The sequence below is a fragment of the Miniopterus schreibersii genome (genome assembly GCF_964146895.1).
Source record: "Miniopterus schreibersii genome assembly, chromosome: 19".
In the NCBI taxonomy this organism is placed as follows: Eukaryota; Metazoa; Chordata; class Mammalia; order Chiroptera; family Miniopteridae; genus Miniopterus; species Miniopterus schreibersii.
Genome location: NC_138119.1, coordinates 30,427,753 through 30,445,290, shown reverse-complemented (window position 1 = coordinate 30,445,290; position 17,538 = coordinate 30,427,753). Strand labels below are relative to the sequence as shown.

The window sequence follows — 17,538 nt, the reverse complement described above, 5'->3', positions numbered from 1 at the left end:
CCGCAGCCCAGAACAGGCAATGGTGACAATAAGAAAAATGGCTAACACATACATAGCACTTACTATGGGCTGGGCACCGTTCTAAGCACTTTTACAAATTGTTAAACAAGCCAACTAAACAAACAAAGAACCGAACTCATAGATACAGATAACAGAATGGTGGCTACCAGAGGGGAAGGGGGTGGGGGAGGGGGAGAGGGTAAAGGGGTCAAATATATGGTGACAGAAGGAGACACAAAAGTTGTACCCCAATAGATTTAATTTTTAAAAATTATTCAGCAACTCCTCGGAACAACTTCATGAAAAAAGCACTATTATTATCATTCCCGTTTAATAGACAAGATAGAAGCTCACACAGAAGTAAAACCACACTGTGTCTGTAAACCCCTGTGAATTTTTCAGATCACGTTTACATGCATTTTTCCATATATTGTCCACAAAATATATTTCCATATTTTGTTCCTTGGAAAGTTGATTGGACAAGTTATTTTCTCTTTATAGAAACTAAAAGCTCATGTTCTGCTAGGGAGAATGGATAACATAAATAAATTATTTAAAATATAATATGACAAATGTTCTATAATTAATGGAATTATTTTATAATCGGGAAAGAAGTGATGCTTACAAATGCAGTATGACAAGTTCAATGATAGGGGTTGGCCAAAGAAATTACTATAGGAAGCAGGTGATATTTGAGTTGTGACTTGATGTGTTTCATCAGGCAGATGAGAGAGACAGGGATTCCTGGTGGAGGGAACAGCATGAACAAAGGCAAGGAAGGGCATACAAGGGCTTTCAGGATGACGGCAGTCTACACAGGAATTACCTGCTTTATACATTATCCATGGCTTATTTTTCATATAAGGTTATCTTCCCACCACTGTAAGTTCAGCTAATCGGGCTTTTCCGCTCAGTTTCCTGAGTCTATGAGTCCCAGCAACATGTGTTTCCTTCTTTTCCGCCCATCTCAGAGTGTGAGCCCATTGAGGCCATTGCCAAGTTTGACTACGTGGGCCGGACAGCCCGAGAGCTGTCCTTCAAGAAGGGGGCATCCCTGCTGCTCTACCAGCGGGCTTCTGACGACTGGTGGGAAGGCCGGCACAACGGCATCGACGGACTCATCCCCCATCAGTACATCGTGGTTCAAGACACGTACGTTGGGCCCCTGCATCTTTAGGGCTCCCTGGCTGCACGTGGGAGTGAGACTTGGTTTCTGGAGCCACAGAGGGAGAAGGGAGACCAACGCCCAGGGGGCACCAACACAGTGCCGAGGTCACAATTCCTTGCAGGACCCCTAGACTCAGTGGAGGATTGTTTTTTGTTCTTGCCACAGTCTTCCCCCTGAAAATCACTCCTCCGCTACCACCCCCATCCCATGATTTGAGAAACTTGCCATTCACACTTACACATGATGAGTGATAAGGAGGGGTTATTATTTGACCATTTATATTTCCTTTCTGGAAAGATCAGGTTAGGAAAATGTCTTTTATTTCTCTTAAACACATATGCCCACCCTGACCTGTTAGGCCACTGTTGGCGTTTTTCCGCTTACATGAAAATGATGAGTTCCTTTTCTAGGAGAAATCTAGCTTAAGCAGCCTGTGGAAATGACCCAGTTCATTTAACCAGATGAGGTAGACTTAGGGAAAGATGGGGAAAGGAGGGGAAAGGATGCCAGGGAATGAGAACTGGTCCCAAGAGGCTTCATAGACCGGGCTGTCAGTCGGTTCCCACTGAAGCAATGGCTCCTGGCAGGAAGGCTTTTCCTGTGGCCCCCAAGCCAGCCTCCCTGCCCCACTGCCCTGCCTCTGCCCCCCACTTCTTCCCCTTCAATGTGATGCGGTCAGTGTTTTTAGTCCTTCCCTTAATATTATTTTTTAAAGGTTGATATCCTGAACGAGTCTGCACCCTCCCAGCCTCCCCAGCTCGTTCTGCGGGGAAATCCTCCCTCTGTTGATAACATCGCAAACCTGGTGGCCATCTGTGCGTGGACAGGACCCTCCCAAATTTAGCATTATGGCTTCACTACAGGACTGAGAGAAGATGAATTGTGGGGGAGAAGGGGCTGTCCTTGTCATCAGTAGCCAGAGGGGCCAGGAGAGCAGTGGAGAGACCTGGGACCAGCTGGGACGCTCTAAGTGGGGCTGGATGTGCTACGACAGCGAGTGGCGGGGTCCTGCCTCAACGCCGTCATCTCCAGAGCCACCGCAGAGCGGACTGTCCTTACCCCGCACTGCTCGGGACCTCGGCAGATAAACCACAACCTGAACTGGCCTCCCCCTTCTGCAGGAGGCGTCCCCAGCACAGCTGCCCCAAGAAAGCAGCGTGGGGTAGAAGGCAGATGCCTCGCATCCAGGTGTCCCCTAGCCCAGCTTTCCAGAGGAGCTGAGGATCCTGCAGAACTCTGCAGGATTATTTATTTTTATTTAAACGACCCTCCCAAGGCCCTTAAGTTTCCTTGCTCTGCTCACAGACCTAGCCCAGCCAGGCGTTGCTGCTGCCTCAGAGCCATTGCGGGGTGTCGGGGGGCCCTCTTGCCGATTTAACACTGCTTTTTGTGTTGTTGTTTTCCCTGCCTGCCTGTCCCTTCTCCCCCAGCGAGGACGGTGTCGTGGAGAGGTCCAGCCCCAAGTCTGAAATTGAGGTCATTTCTGAGCCACCTGAAGAAAAGGTGACAGCCAGAGCGGGGGCCTGCTGTCCCAGTGGGGGTCATGTAGCCGATATTTATCTTGCAAACATCAACAAGTAAGCTCTGCTTTTCATTTTCTGCTCCTCTGAATGACTTGCCACACCCAGCCTCGCCCTCCGGCCTACCCCTCTCCGTTGGAGCTGCACGGAGGGCTCCAGCGCCCCGGGCCTAACCGTTTGCATGTGCTCCTTGCTGCTGCCGGCGGCCTGGGCCTGGGCCGAGAAAGCGCCCACGGCCCCGCAGCAGGGCCAGGGCTCCGCTAGCTGCCGTGCTGCCGGGGAAGGGGGTTCCGCTCTGCTCCCGCAGTGCTTGTCGGCTCAGACCTTCCTGGCCGTCTGACTGCTAAACTTTGGCTAAAGCTTTGGTCACTCTAAGCAACTCGGTTTTATGCTGTTCTCAGAGGTGCCTTCTCTTTTCCAATTCTTACTCAAATAATAGTCTGTGATGTCTTTCTTGGCACTTGTCTGTCCACAGATCCAAAGTCTGTGTGTCTTCTCATGTTAGCCCAGAGAGGTTTATTTGGATGTCCTGTGTCTTGTTCTCCCCCCTGTCCTGCATTCACTCATGTGAAGGAGAGGAGACCACTGTACCCCATGGAGAGCCTTGTCCTGAGCTCTTCAGTCCTTGCCTAACTACAGCTCCCTTTCTTTCTGCCCTTTCACACCAATAGACACTCTTCTCCACTTTTCCCTGTCGCTTTAGCCCTGTGTATTGTTTCCCATTAGTCCCTTTGCAGATCCCCACTCCTGTCCAGCAGGCTCTTAACTCTGCCCCAGCTTTCACTGTGGCTGTTAGCGACATCCTGGGGTTTTAACTCCACCCACACCCGATCTGGCTGCCTAGAGGGATCCTACGCCTGCGTGCTGCTGCCTCCCCTCGAGACATTCAGGTTATTGGAGAACTAATCTCATCTCAAGGGGCCAGACACCAAGTCCCAAAGCCTCCAGACCTCTTTCCGCCAGACCCTGACACTTGGCCCAGTGCCAGCAGGATGACAAGCCCCAGGGCGCTCCTGATGAATGTGGATTGGAGATGACGTACAGTTCTTATCCCCCTCTGGCTTTGGAGGAATGAAATGATTTGCACATTGAAAACCTGTTACCCGTAGCCTCTGGACACTGAAACTGGAAGGAGAATAAAAGATGCTTGTTGTTTTTAAACTGCACCAGGTCGCCCAGATCTCTTGGCTTTTTTCCATCCAGACGGTAGCAGGGGGCGTGGTTGGGGCACGTGGCTCTTCTCCGTCTCTTTAGCCCTGGAGTTAGGAAAGTAGCTTATTCAGCTCACTTAGCCAGTGCAGTTAGAATTGAAGTCAGACCAGTAAAAATGATTGAGGATTTTATTTCTTTCCCTCCAGCATAGTGTCCTGCCGGGAGGGAAAGCTAATAAAAGTAATTGTGGGCTAATCACATTTTTTTCCTTATTTACAAGTCTATGTTAATTATAAACCTATAATCATAAGGTCATAAGCCTGTTATTAGCCCAGAAACCAAGGCAGGGTTGGTGGAGGGAAAGTTAAATAATTAGTTAGGTACACATCTTTAAACTATCATATATTCGATGCCAATTGTACAAAGGAATTGTACAGAGTCATGGCTGAAATAGTGAAAAGAGAAACACTTGGTGGAAAGTCAAAGTGGTTCCCTTGAGCTTCTTGCTTGGCGGTGTCAGGATGGGGTGTTTGGAGGACATGGTCTACGTGGGCACCAGCCCCCGGGCATGTCATGCCTTTAGGAGTGACTCTGCCTTCAACTCCGGCTCCAACTCTTGCCCCAGCCCTAAGCAGAGCTGGCTGCGCTACAACACAACAGTCCTAAGGCCCCTCACTTTCCTGAGTGCCCCTGGTTCTTTCTCACCCAGACACACCTGGTTACCTCCTCCTGTCCCTTCAAGACTTAGTCTGAAGATCCCTCTTTGGAGAAGCCTTTCTGACACCCCCCTAGTCCCTCAGGGCTGATGGGGTGCCCTTATTCTAAATTCCTAAAGCAGTTCGAGTATTTTTCGGAACTCAAGGTGCACTCAGATCCACTGAGAGGCCGAGCTTGTTGAAACCAGGAGCTCTGTCTTCCTCTCTACATCCCTGGGTCTGGCCCAGGACCTGGCACACACCAGCCACTCCTCAGATCTTCTCAGCAGCTTTCCCTTGTGAGTCAGCCATCCTCGAGGGGGAAAGGAAATCAGCAGTTACTGGGTGTGGCATTTCAATTTAATTCCGCACATTTATGGAGCACCTACTATTGTGCCAAGAAGAATTAGATGGTCCCTGGCCTCAGAACTCAGTCTGCCAAGATAAATACCATATAGCAGGTACTAAAAAGCAGTGTCATAGGTGCTCTGAAGGAACAGAGGAGGGAATGGTCCCTCTGCCCACCGTTGGAGTTGGGGTGCCAGGGAAGACTTGGCAAAGGCGGAGTTATTTCAGCTGGGCTCTGTAACACACTGAGGACATCCTTTTTCCACTCAAGGATGGCTGGCACTCATGGCTAAACTACAAAGCAGGCAGCTTCATGGAATATAGCTACTTTGTGTCAGGTCCTGGACCAGGCCCCGTGGATATACAGTGAGGAAGACCTAACACGTTAAGAGTACCAGGACTTACCTAGAATGCTGGCCCTGCCTCGTAGACTAGATCCTACCCCTACCCTTCCATCCTCAAATCCCACCCCAGCCCATTGCCCTTCATAGATTTAAGATCAAAGCTGCTCAGCCTCCATCCCAAACCAGAAGTTCTATTGCTTCTTAGATTAAGCCCTTTAGAATCTAATTCCAAAAGAAAATGAAATTACTCAGTAGTAGGCAACACCCATATATGCGGGATGCTGCCAAACCATTTCATGTGAGAGCCTTAGTGGTCTGAAACAGATTGACTCAGAGCCAGGGTTCAACCCAGTGCTGGGTGACTTAGGGTCATGTGGATGTATTTCCACCCTAAGAAAATGCACAAACTTGGCCCTAACTTGGCAACATTGCAGCCCTTTGAAAAATATTCTGTTCCATGCCTGCAAAATAAGTAACAACAGCCTCTTGCCAAAGCCCAAATGATTGCAGTCTTATAACTGGAGAAAAAAACAGGCTAAAATTTGGAAAAGTCAAGTCTCCTCTTACCAGCAATTCCCCACCTCCCTGGTGATGGTGAAACTGTTTCTCCTACCTGGGGCCTGGTTTCTCTTCAAAGCAGGTAATAGAGGGGCCTTTCCAGGAATCTCTCTCCCGTTAGAAACTTTCACTTAATCAGACATTTCTCCTGACAGCAGCACCTTACGTCTTGAGACCTCAAAGCCCACGACTACCAAGTAAGTATCCACTTCTCCTTTGCCCAGGTTGGGGTGGCAGGGGTACAGAAACACGGAGAAAGCAAGGAGAGAGCCTGCTCTGTGTCCCTCTCCTTCCAGAAGTCCCTGGGTGCCAGCATCTGCCCCTCTCTCACTCGCCCTAGCTTCCTCGGAGCCAGGGCTCCCTAGTCACCCTGCCCTCTCTGTTTGTGATTGAAGGCAAAGGAAACGGCCAGAATCTGGGAGCATCCGGAAAACATTTCGGAGTGACAGCCACGGGCTGAGTGGTTCCCTGACTGACTCCGCCTCCTCGGGGGTGGGGGCTACCTGCCGCCCATCTTCCCAGCCCATCATGAGCCAGAGTCTCCCCAAGGAAGGGCCGGATAAGTGTTCCATCAGTGGGCATGGGAGCCTCAACTCCATCAGCCGCCACTCATCCCTGAAGAACCGGCTGGACAGTCCACAGATCCGCAAGACGGTGACAGCTGGAAGGTCAAAGAGCTTCAATAACCATCGGCCTATGGATCCTGAGGTCATTGCACAGGTAACTGAGGGCTCCTGGACAAGCCACTGGCATGAGTCTACACTTGTCACTACTGCTTAGTGCAGTCCATATTAATTACTGCAGAACGTGAAACAGAACAAGGCTTTTACGTTACATCCCGAGTTCAGGGGCTATTGGACATCTGGACCTGATAAGACGGCTTTCCAAGAAATTTGCCAGTGCCTCCCCAAGAAGCACTTGAAGACCGAATAAAAGAATTCAGGCTTCTTACTCATATAAGGACTACTTACAGGCTGTTGTAATTTTTAAAGCCAGTAGTTACAGATAGAGTATTTTGATAGAGTCCATTCAGCCTGCATTTTGAGTCTTGAGACCCTGTTAGACTTCGGGAAGCTGCCTGAATGTTGAGGCTCAGATGTAGTTCTGGCCACACTTTTTTTTTATTATTGTTGACAGTATTACAGATGTCTCCCGTTTCCCCCATCCTTGCCCCCTCCACCCAACCCCAGCCCACCCTAGGCCTTCATCAAACTACTGTCTGTATTCATTGACTATGCATATATGCATATATGCTCTTTGGTTAATCTCTTCCCATCCCCACCATCCCCTTCCCCCTGGGATCTGTCAGTCTGTTCCATGCATCCATGTCGCTGGTCCTTTTTTGATCACCAAGTTATTTTTATATCACTTTGCTCATCCTCATGATTCCATTTCCTAAGGCTAATATCTGGTCCCTAGCAGTAGATAGATCGTCAGTCAACAGTCTGCTGGGTCTTCAAGGCCCCAGAGTACTGTGCCACTGGGGGCTCAGATACCAGAAGAGTTTCCAGCCCAAATCTCCAGATGCGGTGGGGGTGAGTGCCATGATTACTGGGGCCTTCTTTCCTTGAATACACTGCGCTGACAAGTCTCTGTTTTCCATGAAATATTAGAGATCCAACCCCACCTCTAAAAATCCGACTACCAGGCCCACTCCAAGCAGCTCACTCAGACGTCTCTCCCAACTCTATAATTTTCATTAGACCAGGTAGGAACTAAGGGCTTATTGTTGCCTTCTTCTGTCTCAACCGAGTTGAAATTCTCCTTACCCCATCTTTCAGGGAGCAGTAGAGGCTGGGTGTGGTCTCTCTTGGCTTAAGTGTGGCGCTCTGCTTAGGGAAGGTGTACCTGGTGAGCTGTGTTAAGCTCCGGGCCGAGATGTCTTGCTTTGCTAGCCTTCTATTTCTATGCCTCTACTTAAGCTCGTGACTGCAGTCTGCCTCACACCAGGGGAACCCTCCCAGCTCCCTCTTTGGCCAGATGTCAGTAGGAATGTCAGAATAAATACATAACTGGGACAGACTCTAGCTGCACAGTGGGACTGTGGAGGGAAATGGAGTTCTTCCTGAGCATTTTTAAGGTTTGAGAACATCATAGGGGTGCATGAAATCGAATCACTGTCAACAGAACACATGGATCATCCTATGGGACAAAGACACCTTAACCAAGGGCCTTTGCTTGAAACATGCAGTCTTTCAATATGAGCCTAATTCCAAGGGAAGAGCCCTGTGGCGTTTTGCGGGTGCCAGACACACGTGTGTGGGGAAGGAGGGAGCTGGGAGGTCTCCCTGGGAGGCAGCTGGCTGCATACAATGGATCTTTGGTTCTGCCTTGAGCCCCTGAGTGGAGTGTTCCACTGTGACTTGCTGAAGGTGATTCACCTATGTGGGCTTTGGCTCCCTCTCCTGGTAACTCTTCGGTCCCCTCTCTTGGTGATGGGTAGAAGGAAATGGCTTCACCAAGGTGGGGGGCGGGAGGCAGGGAAGGCGTCCTGATGAATCTTCAGGGCCAGGGCTCTTGACCCTTTCCTCAGCCCTTGAGAAAGAATTAACCTTCTTAACCCTCAGCCTTGAAGTCCAAGAGAACAAAGATCATACTGCATCTCGACGCCTTTAAAACTGTTTATTATGTACAATTCCAAGCATATACGAATGTAGAGAGAACTGCATAATGAATCCCGTGTACTCATGACCAGACTGCTGGCCAGTGTCCTAGTTCATCTGCCTTTTCCCTCCCCACTGGATTGCACAAATACCGCATCCATAACTACTGCAGTGCGTGCCTCTAAAGCCGTAGGACTCTATTCTAAAAACACCTCAACCACTCTAAAGGGTAAAAGCAGTCTCCTGATAATGCAGATCTCTTTGTTCCCCTCCCCCACATTCGGAACATTCATATGTTCAAGGATTTGGGCCAAGTAAAACCATCCCGACATCTCATGATCGGCTTGTCTCCGATTCGGCCCAGGGTGTTGAAACAGGATCCTTGGGGACTTCTCCCTCCATTGGCCTCACCTGCTTTTTCCTGGTTTGCAGGATATTGAGGCGACTATGAACTCGGCCCTGAACGAGCTGCGGGAACTGGAGCGACAGAGCAGCGTCAAGCACACCCCCGACGTGGTTCTGGACACCTTGGAGCCCCTCAAAACCTCCCCGGTGGTGGCCCCCACATCAGAGCCCTCCAGCCCCCTGCACACCCAGCTCCTCAAGGACCCTGAGCCCGCCTTCCAGCGCAGTGCCAGCACTGCTGGGGACATCGCCTGCGCCTTCCGACCTGTCAAGTCTGTCAAGATGGCTGCCCCAGTCAAGCCACCAGCCACACGGCCCAAGCCCGCTGTCTTCCCCAAAACAAATGCCACTAGCCCTGGTGTCAACTCATCAGCTTCCCCACAGTCCACTGACAAGTCTTGTACTGTCTGAGGGATATAATTTAATTGTTCTAGACAAGGGGACTGGAGGGACTGACTGTTATTAAAATCTTCCTATTTAACTAGCTTGGGGACTTCAGTTGACAATTAGATTTAAGTTGTTCTTGCAGGAATTAGCCTTTCCATCACCCAAAATCTTGAGAATGAAGCCCTCATTATTACCCTGCCCGGCCCTTCCCCCTGCCCTCAGCTTCCCCCAGTTGTCGTAATTCAGCAGCTACAGTACATACTGTTCTTAGGTTAGCCAGAGGTAGGTTTCTCCATTATCAGGTCACTGTGAAATCTGGCCAGGCAAGTCATGAGGACATGGGCTCGTCTCAGTCCCCTCACGCACAGGGGATGCCTAACCAGATGGTTGGCTACTGACATCCAGCTCTCAGTGGCATCTTGTTTTGGGTACTGATTATAGAGAATCATATATAGTCCATTTAGTCCATTCTTCGTTTTACACACACACACACACACACACACACACACACACACACAGGCTTTTTTAGTCTCTGGCATGTGTAGCCTCACCTGGTCCTAGACCAGTCTCTTTGTAAGTTATTGTGGCAGTTCACGCAGGAGCCACCAGGAGTCTCTGTTTCCGTTACAAACCTTGTTCTGTCTGGGCCAGAGAACCTAGCCTTTCATCTCTCTCCATCATAGGACATTTGGCAGGATGGGAATCAATCCTGTAATCTGTTTAGGGCTTGGGGACTTTCTCTCTGTCTTCTTTCTATTGGTGTGAATCGGTTCTTGGTATTTGCTTTTGCTCCCCCCTACCCCCTAGAACTACAGCTCAGTCTTACTGTGGAACTTCTCAAGTTTTTCTGAATGTATAGACATTTCTTGGTTTCCTGTCTTTGTCTCTGATGAACCATTTTCCATTTAAGACATTTCCTGTATAAGACAGTTTTATAGCTGGTTCCTTTTAGGGTAAAGAGTCTTAAGAGAGTTTTATTGTGTTTATGGCAGGTTTGGAAAAGGGAAGAAATGGGTCCTTCTTCCTCCCACTCATTTTGGGCACTTAAGACATAAAATTCATTACTCTGTTAAAAAATTAAATTCAGGTTTGTTGACCCCAGAATTGTTCCCAAATGAGAACGTATCCTAAGTTCACCCCCTAGTTTGGTTATTCTGTAAGGTCTCTTTTCAGGAACCAGCAGGGGCTTGGGAGAGCCATAGTTAGATTAAAGAGAGATATTTCTCTGTAAAACATGTTTTCTTTTATCCAAACAACAACAACCAAGAGAACCTTGGCCCCATGGGCATTAACATCTTCCCAGGGCCGGAATCTAAGAAAGTTAAAAATTGGATGCTGAATATTTCAGCCTTTTTTCTGGGTCTCCTCCAAAAAGCAAAATTGATGCTCCCATGTTTGCTTTAATCCAGTCTCCAAACCTGGTGCCTGTAGTCCCAGCTCCCCTAGCATCGTGCTGGCCCAGGAGGACCAGAGCTGGGGACAGACGGTTACACTCCGGGCCCATGAGTCTCAGATACCTACTTGACTTAAAGCTGAAACTCATTCCTGTTGTCTGTTTTCTGGTTTTAAACCTGCAACTTTTAGCCTTATTATTTTCTACAGTTCAGGAGAGATGATGGGTTGCCATTCAAACAGGAAAAAAATCTGAATTTTCTTATCTTTAGCTAGAAGATTCTTTTGGGACCAACATTTTGAGGTTGGTAGTTGACTCCATGGAAGTGGTAGGGTTTTCCTCATCCTGAGTGAAGGAAAAGAGGAGCTTTGTGAGAAATCACAGATGAGAAGGAAAACCTGCAACACTAGGAAAAGCATCGCAGGAGCTGCACGAGAGATATGAAGAGCTCCTTCAGGGCAGTGAGGCAGCCTGAGAGAAGCAGCCCACAGTCCATGGGGTCTTGGCTTTTGTTGCTCCGTTTGGTGGCCTGACCTTGTCTATCCCCTGGACTTACCCAGGTCTTGAGCCAGCAGGGTCTTTCAGACCCAGGGATCTATTTCCTTGCTGAAATGGAACCCGCCCTTCACTTTACATTCCTTTTGGTCCAGCTGATCCACATTGGTACCCATACCTGCCCTTTTCCCTCCCCCCAGCACACCCCTCTCTAAGAAAGGAAAAGCAAAGCTTTCTTAACGACACTGCTTTGGGCCTGTTCTGTTGTTCCTGCCTTATTTCTCTCAGCCCTGTACATGACTGTGTTCGCCATCCCCTTGGTCAGTGTCCATCTGCTGATTGACATCATGAATCGGACAGTGTGTGAATGGTCACCTACTCCCCCCGCTCTGGGAGCTGAGTTGTCTTCCCCTCTCTGGTGCTCCTGACACCTGTGAGATGGTCCTGTCGAGAGGACTAGGAACCGACAGAAGGAGAGTCCTTCTCGGCAGAGCTCATTGCAGTCAACTGGAATTGAGGTTGCACACTGTGATTTTTACACCGAAAAGCCAAAAGGAGCTGGCCACCCCCCGGGCCTAGGGAGACCAGTCTTCCTCTGACATACACGCTTGCCTAAACCGGCATGATGTTCCTCAAGCCCCGCTCTGGCCCTTGAGGCATGGATCCTTTTTCTGGTGTGGACTCTGATGGTCAGTCTTTGGGGAACAGAGGTGGGTGGGGTACCAGCATCCCAATTTGGAAAAAGAGAGGAGTTTGCAGCCTGTAAACTGGAAACACTGGTCTCAGCCAACCTCCTCAGGGCACCCTGGTTTCTCCCCAAGGAGACGAGGAGAGATGATGCCAGCAACAGGACGAACGGACCACTGGAAGGGCTGGTGTGGATGCACTTCACGTTCAGAGAGTTCGATCTTCCAGGGAATTGCAATGTTGTGGCGTCTGACTTGTATGTCACGTTTGTGTACAATGGTATATTCTTTAAATAGTGTTGATAACTGGAATATTGTATGTATGCTTGGAGATGCTTTGTGTGAACCTAAGACTGTCACTCAACAGATGTTGGATTGGGGAAAATCCAAAGCACAACTTCAAAATAAAATACGTTTTTAGGTTTCAATGCTGCAGTTCATATCCCTTCTCCACTCCCTGAAATCTCCAATCCACGAGAGTCCAGCTGCCCAGGAGGGATTTTGATGTGTCCGTGGTAACAGGGCACTGCCTGGCAACAGAACGAGAAATGGGGTGACACTGGGAGCCAGCCCGCTTCTCGTTCCCCCAGGCAGGTGGATTTTCCCCCCTGGCATTTCTGTTTAGTCCGCGTGTGCAACCCCCGGGGTTGTGCAGGTCTCCCAGCTCTCCATTGGGTGGCCTGTTGCCATGGGAACCATTTCCTCCACGGAGCCCGCCTCCCCTGTTTTCTGTGAGAAGTGTTCTCATTTCTCTCTCTAGTCAGATTTCCCACTCAGGGGAATGGGGCCTGCGACGTCGCCTGGAGGCTTTGTCAGCCAAAACCAAGGGCACCTGAAGGTTTCAGTTCTACAACCAAAGTCCTGAGTCATTCAGCCCTTGGCCGTCCCCTGCCTCTAGAAGAGCTGCCCATGTGCTTGTGCTGTGGAGTACCAGGGTGGCAGTGGGGGAAGGGGGGCATATGGAAATGCTTTCTCTCCTTTAGATTTTGAGCCTAGCAGATCTAAGTTCAAGGCTGAAGTTATGCAAAAATAACAACTGCACCCTCAAGCCCCTGGGGCTCACACTTATTCTTAGTGGGCTTATTCTAATACCAGAAGCCCCTGGGGATGGGTGGAATCCGTTCTCCAAGGGAGTGCCCGATGTTCAGTGGTAACACTGGGACTCCTACTCCAGGCCCCAGACCAGACACCACATCCTCTGAGGTTTGTCACCTCCACCTGTTACTTGTATGTCTTTTTTCAGCTCTCTTGTCCTTCCAGTCTGTCACCTCCCCCACCTCACTTTAATGGCAGAGCTACATGTGGGGCTTCTCTTGTTGGTCTTTTGTTCTTGACTTGCCTGCCACCCCGTGCAATGGATGAGTTCCTACTCCTGGGTGTAGGTGATGAGCTATGAATGGAAATAGTTAAGCTGTGAGCAAAGGACCGAAGAATCTTTTCAGAGAGTCCTAAGGCCAAGATGGCTATTCTTTTGGGATTCTTTTACTTCATTTCACATATTCTGATGGGAGCTTAATGGAAACTAGTGACAATGACACAATTGAAACACAGGCCTATTCCATCCAGATAGAAACAAAAAAAAGACTAGATGGGTATGAATTAGGAAACAGTCTGTGATTATCTAATCTAAATGTCCGTATCCATAGGTAGGTATATGAAGCTTCCTTTTACTCCAGAGTTAGCAACCCTGGCGTATTACACATGCCAAAGATTCATTAGTCAATCAACAAACTTTAAGTTTCGCTGTGTGCCGAGCACTGTCATACAATATTGAACAGGAGAAGCGGATGATGGAGCTTGATTTCTAGTTTCAGGGAGGAGAGATAAATAAGCAAAATAAGTGTTACTCTGAAAATGTAACAACATAGTAAGATAGTGAGTGTCTGGGTTGGACAAGAAAGGCCATTATGGGGCAAGGGGTAAATAAGAATTCTGTTCGGCCTGGCAAAGTGGTGGCAGACATCCAAGTGGAAATATCAAACAGACTCTTGGATATATGAATATGGGGTTTTGAGGACAGGTCTTACCTGAAAAATCTAGTAACTACTACATTATAGATGTATTCAAACTGTGACATTCCCAGAAAGAATATATAAATGGGAAAAAAAGAGAAGGTATCAGTAATTAGAAATCCTACAGAGAAGGAGCCAGCAAAGAAGAGAGAGGGAGCGAGTGACAGGTAGGTGGCTGGGAGAGCACAGAAACCAAGAGAAGGAATGTTCTAATGGAGGGAGGATCCACGGGAAATGCTGGTGGAGTAAGTAAGAAGAGGCCAGCGAAGCAGGGTGACCTGGACAAGAGCACTCTCAGCAGAGGGGAAATGAGTCAGATCGGGCAGCAAATGGGAAGGGAAGGTGGAGTCAGGAACTCTTGGCAGCTCATTCAAAGGCGTTTGGGGAACATGAGAAGGGGTCAGGGCTGTTTCTGAAGGCGTCAGCGTTGGTGCACGTGTGCTCAGGAGCAGGGCCCTCTGGATGGAAAGCGCAGATGTGCAGGAGAGGGCGAGGGACAGAGCGCAGATGGAAGGAGTAGTGCAGTTCATCAAGGCCAGGGCCCGAGAAGAGGCACTTCTGTCTCATGGGAGGGGAGGCGGGCAGGATCCTAGGCAGGCGGTGGCTGTGGGGGTGAGAGGACGGAGTTCCCTTGCGATCGCTTCTTTCATATCAGCGAAGCTCAAGGCAAAGGCTTCAGCTGAGAGCGTGGGAGAGAATGGTGAGTAGGAGGCTTGAAGGGCTAAGAGAATGAGTGAAATACTCACTTTCCACGCCAAGAAAGCGCGTGGAGGTTCGGGGGCCAGTTTCCTTCAGTGGGGCTGCTCCCACACCCCTTTCCCACTGCTTGGGGGGGGGGCAGGTCTGTTCCTCCACCCAAAGCCCCTGGCCAGAGCAGACTGGGGAAGGCGTCAAGGAGCAGGGCTCTGAGACCCTGTCCCCCTGCCCTGCATAAATGACCGAGCATGGGGAGTGCTCACTGCCCAGGTCTCCCTCATCCCACCTGCCCTTGTCCTTCCCCTCTTCTTTAAGGCGCTGGGCAGGTGAGGCAGCTGTGACAAGCGGGCTCCAGCCATGCAGGCACAGAAAAGGCAGCCAGTGTTTATTCGGGGCCTACCAGGTGGCAGGCACTTCATCTCACTGTTTCCCACCAACCCTACGAGAAAGGTCATGACTCGCCCAAGGTCATGCAGAGTCAGGACTCAGGCCTCTATGATGGCAAAGCTCCTGTCCTTCCCAGTACACGCTCGGCCTCCCTTCCTGGAAGGCAGATGCGAGCTTTTTCCCCGAGAGCTGCCATCAAAGGCTCTCTTCTTCCTGCCTCTGGTCCTTGTTCTACTGCTGAATTGCCACTGCTATTTCTACAGCTCCTCAGAGCCACTTGGGGACAGGCAGTGAAGCCTCTCACAGACTTCCTCTTCCCCTCAGGAGCCCTCCCTGCACCACCCCAGATGACACAGTGGCCATGCTGTCCAGCTGGGCCAGCAGTTCAAAACCACAGGCCAGACATTCATTCATTTTGTCTATAGAAGATGTAACCTCAGAGAGTGCCCAGCGAAACTGTCACTGCACAGGGCTCCAGCCCACCTTTCACCTCTCCCCCTCCCCTCTAGCCTGACCAGGCATGGTGCCCTGAACAAGTCCCCCTCATCTCACACTTCTGTGCCTCCGCACGTGCTCCCACTGCCTGCAGTGCCTTACCTTTGGCCCCCAGTGCTCTGCCTGTCTCTCCTTTCTCCAAAGTCTGCTGGAGCATCCTTTCTTCTGGCAAGCCCTTCTGGAACACCCCCTCTCTGCTGCCCCCCTGTGCCAGGTTCACAAAATCACCACCTGCTGAAGTATATATCTCAGCAGGTATCCTGCACCCCAACTCCTGGGGGACACCTAGGTCCCGCCTTTGTGTCCTCAGCACACAGTGCCTGCTTCCTAGTAGATGCTACACACACACACATTTGTTACTTTGAGAATACAGTGGTACTTCGGTTTTCAAACATCTCCGTGGACAAACATTTTGGTTTACGAACGCCGTAAACCAGAAGGAAATGCTTCGGTTTTCGAACCCGCCTCGGAAGTCGAACATGCCACATGGCTTCTGCTGAGTGCAAGATCCCAAGGCCTAGCTGTCTGCTGTTGAACCCTTGGTTTTTGAACGTTTCAGAACTCGAGCCGTCCTCCGGAATGGGTTACATTTGAAAACCGAGGTGCCACTGTACTTAAGACACTAGGAGAGAGAGATTGGGCTTGCTGGAGAGAGAAGAGTAGGGGTGCTGATGAGAACTGAGCAGGTCTATCAGGGAAAACTAGGTAGACTCTTAGGGATAGACTAGAGAGATTATGTTGCAAACCTCAGTGGCTTAAAACAATGGTTATTAATCACCAAAGCCACATGTCCCCTGTGGGCCAGCAGAGGACTCTGCTCAGGACAGTCACTCAGGGACCTTGAGAGAGCAGTTACCACGTCTAACAGAGTCACGCTGTCAGAGGGCAGGGGGCTCCTGCATCGGCAATTAAATGCTTTGGCTGGGAAATCACGTGGCTCTGCCCAATCAGAGTTCCAAGGAAGTGCAATTCTGCCATGTGCCGGAGGTGGAAACCCAGGAGCCCTGGGTGGAGAGGAGAATCTCAGGGACATTTCTCTTGGTCCTGCTGTGACAGCCAGCGGGTGCACCTCTGGGTAGAGCCCAGCGGCAGCACCTCTGGCTGCTGGGTTAACAACAGGTGTGCCCGTCTGAGCAGGAGGCACTTTTTAGCTGGGCTCCTGTTCTGCTGTCACTGTGCTAGGGGTGGGGCTGCCAGAGGAAACCACCAGGTGTGGCCTTGGGAAAGTCCCTCCAACATTCTCTAGAAACATGGAATTTCCTGGTTTTAACCGTTTCCTATCCAAATGCCGTCTCGGAGCTGACAAGGAGCAGGGCCATCTCTGCAACCTCCTAGGAAACTTCCTTTGGGGCATTGAGACCTGGCTGGGAGTTTGGCATACCTGGGTGCCGGCCCCAGCAGTGTCAGGATCATGGGCAAATTACTGCCGGTGTGTGGGCCTCGATGCCCTCGATGCCTGTCTGTAGAGTGCTTTCCAGCCTCCCAAGCATTTCCAAATCTATTGTTCCATGTTATCCACACAACCAGCAGAGTGATTGTTACCACCCTCGTGCCTTGGAGGAGAACACTGTCTGGGAGGGGTTGTGTGCTGTGCTCAAGGTCATCCTGGAGGGCATAACCTGGGCTCCAGTGCTTGCTCTTGGGCCTCTGCAGGCTCACTGGGAAGATGAGTCAGACCCACCCTGGGGCTCCTGGGTGTGGGAACTTGCTCTTTCCAGACAGCTCTCCACTTGGTTAACTTGCCCAACCTGCTCTATCGACTCTGAAGCCCTGAACTTCCCTGCCCCAGTGAACTGCGGGAGATGCCCAACAGCACCCGTGGCCTGCCGCAGCTGCCCAGCCTCATCCCAGCCTCTCCGTGGCTCAGACTCCTCTGTCCTACAGCCTCCTCTTGGGCACTTCGAGCAACCCCTTTCTCCTTCCTGCCAGGGCGGCTGCAGCGGCCCGGCGGCCTGTCTCTTTAAGAGAGAGAGAGAGAGAAAGAACGAAATCCGGAAGTGGGAAGAGCTGCTGGCCGGGAGCTGTGTTTGCGCCTGGAGGCGGGAGGCAGCTCTCAGCTCTCAGCTCTCCCAGCTCCCGGTGGCACTCGGACTCTCCCACTCGGGAGTCTTTGAGTCCCTGGTCCCGTGAACACCAGGATGCTATGGGCACGGCCCATGGATGACAGCGAGCCCTGAAAGCCCCGGGGCTGCCA

General features: G+C 50.4%; 1 protein-coding gene across 10 annotated transcripts in view; it reads left to right on the top strand.

Annotated features, from left to right (window-relative positions):
- SRGAP2 (SLIT-ROBO Rho GTPase activating protein 2) overlaps nucleotides 1-12,182 on the top strand; it is a 226,992-nt gene extending 214,810 nt beyond the window's left edge. For 2 of the 10 annotated variants that reach the window (XM_081120452.1, XM_081120453.1), the window contains exons 20-24: nucleotides 972-1,152; nucleotides 2,599-2,745; nucleotides 5,941-5,982; nucleotides 6,181-6,505; nucleotides 8,821-12,182. In XM_081120452.1, the coding sequence (XP_080976578.1) occupies nucleotides 972-1,152; nucleotides 2,599-2,745; nucleotides 5,941-5,982; nucleotides 6,181-6,505; nucleotides 8,821-9,204 (1,079 nt within the window). In that variant the 3' untranslated portion in view covers nucleotides 9,205-12,182. Of the gene's footprint in view, nucleotides 1-971; nucleotides 1,153-1,883; nucleotides 3,854-5,940; nucleotides 5,983-6,180; nucleotides 6,506-7,398; nucleotides 7,494-8,820 lie in introns of those variants that run through there. The other 8 variants (XM_081120455.1, XM_081120456.1, XM_081120459.1 and 5 more) reach the window with 6 other exon arrangements.
- Nucleotides 12,183-17,538: the final 5,356 nt, after the last annotated feature.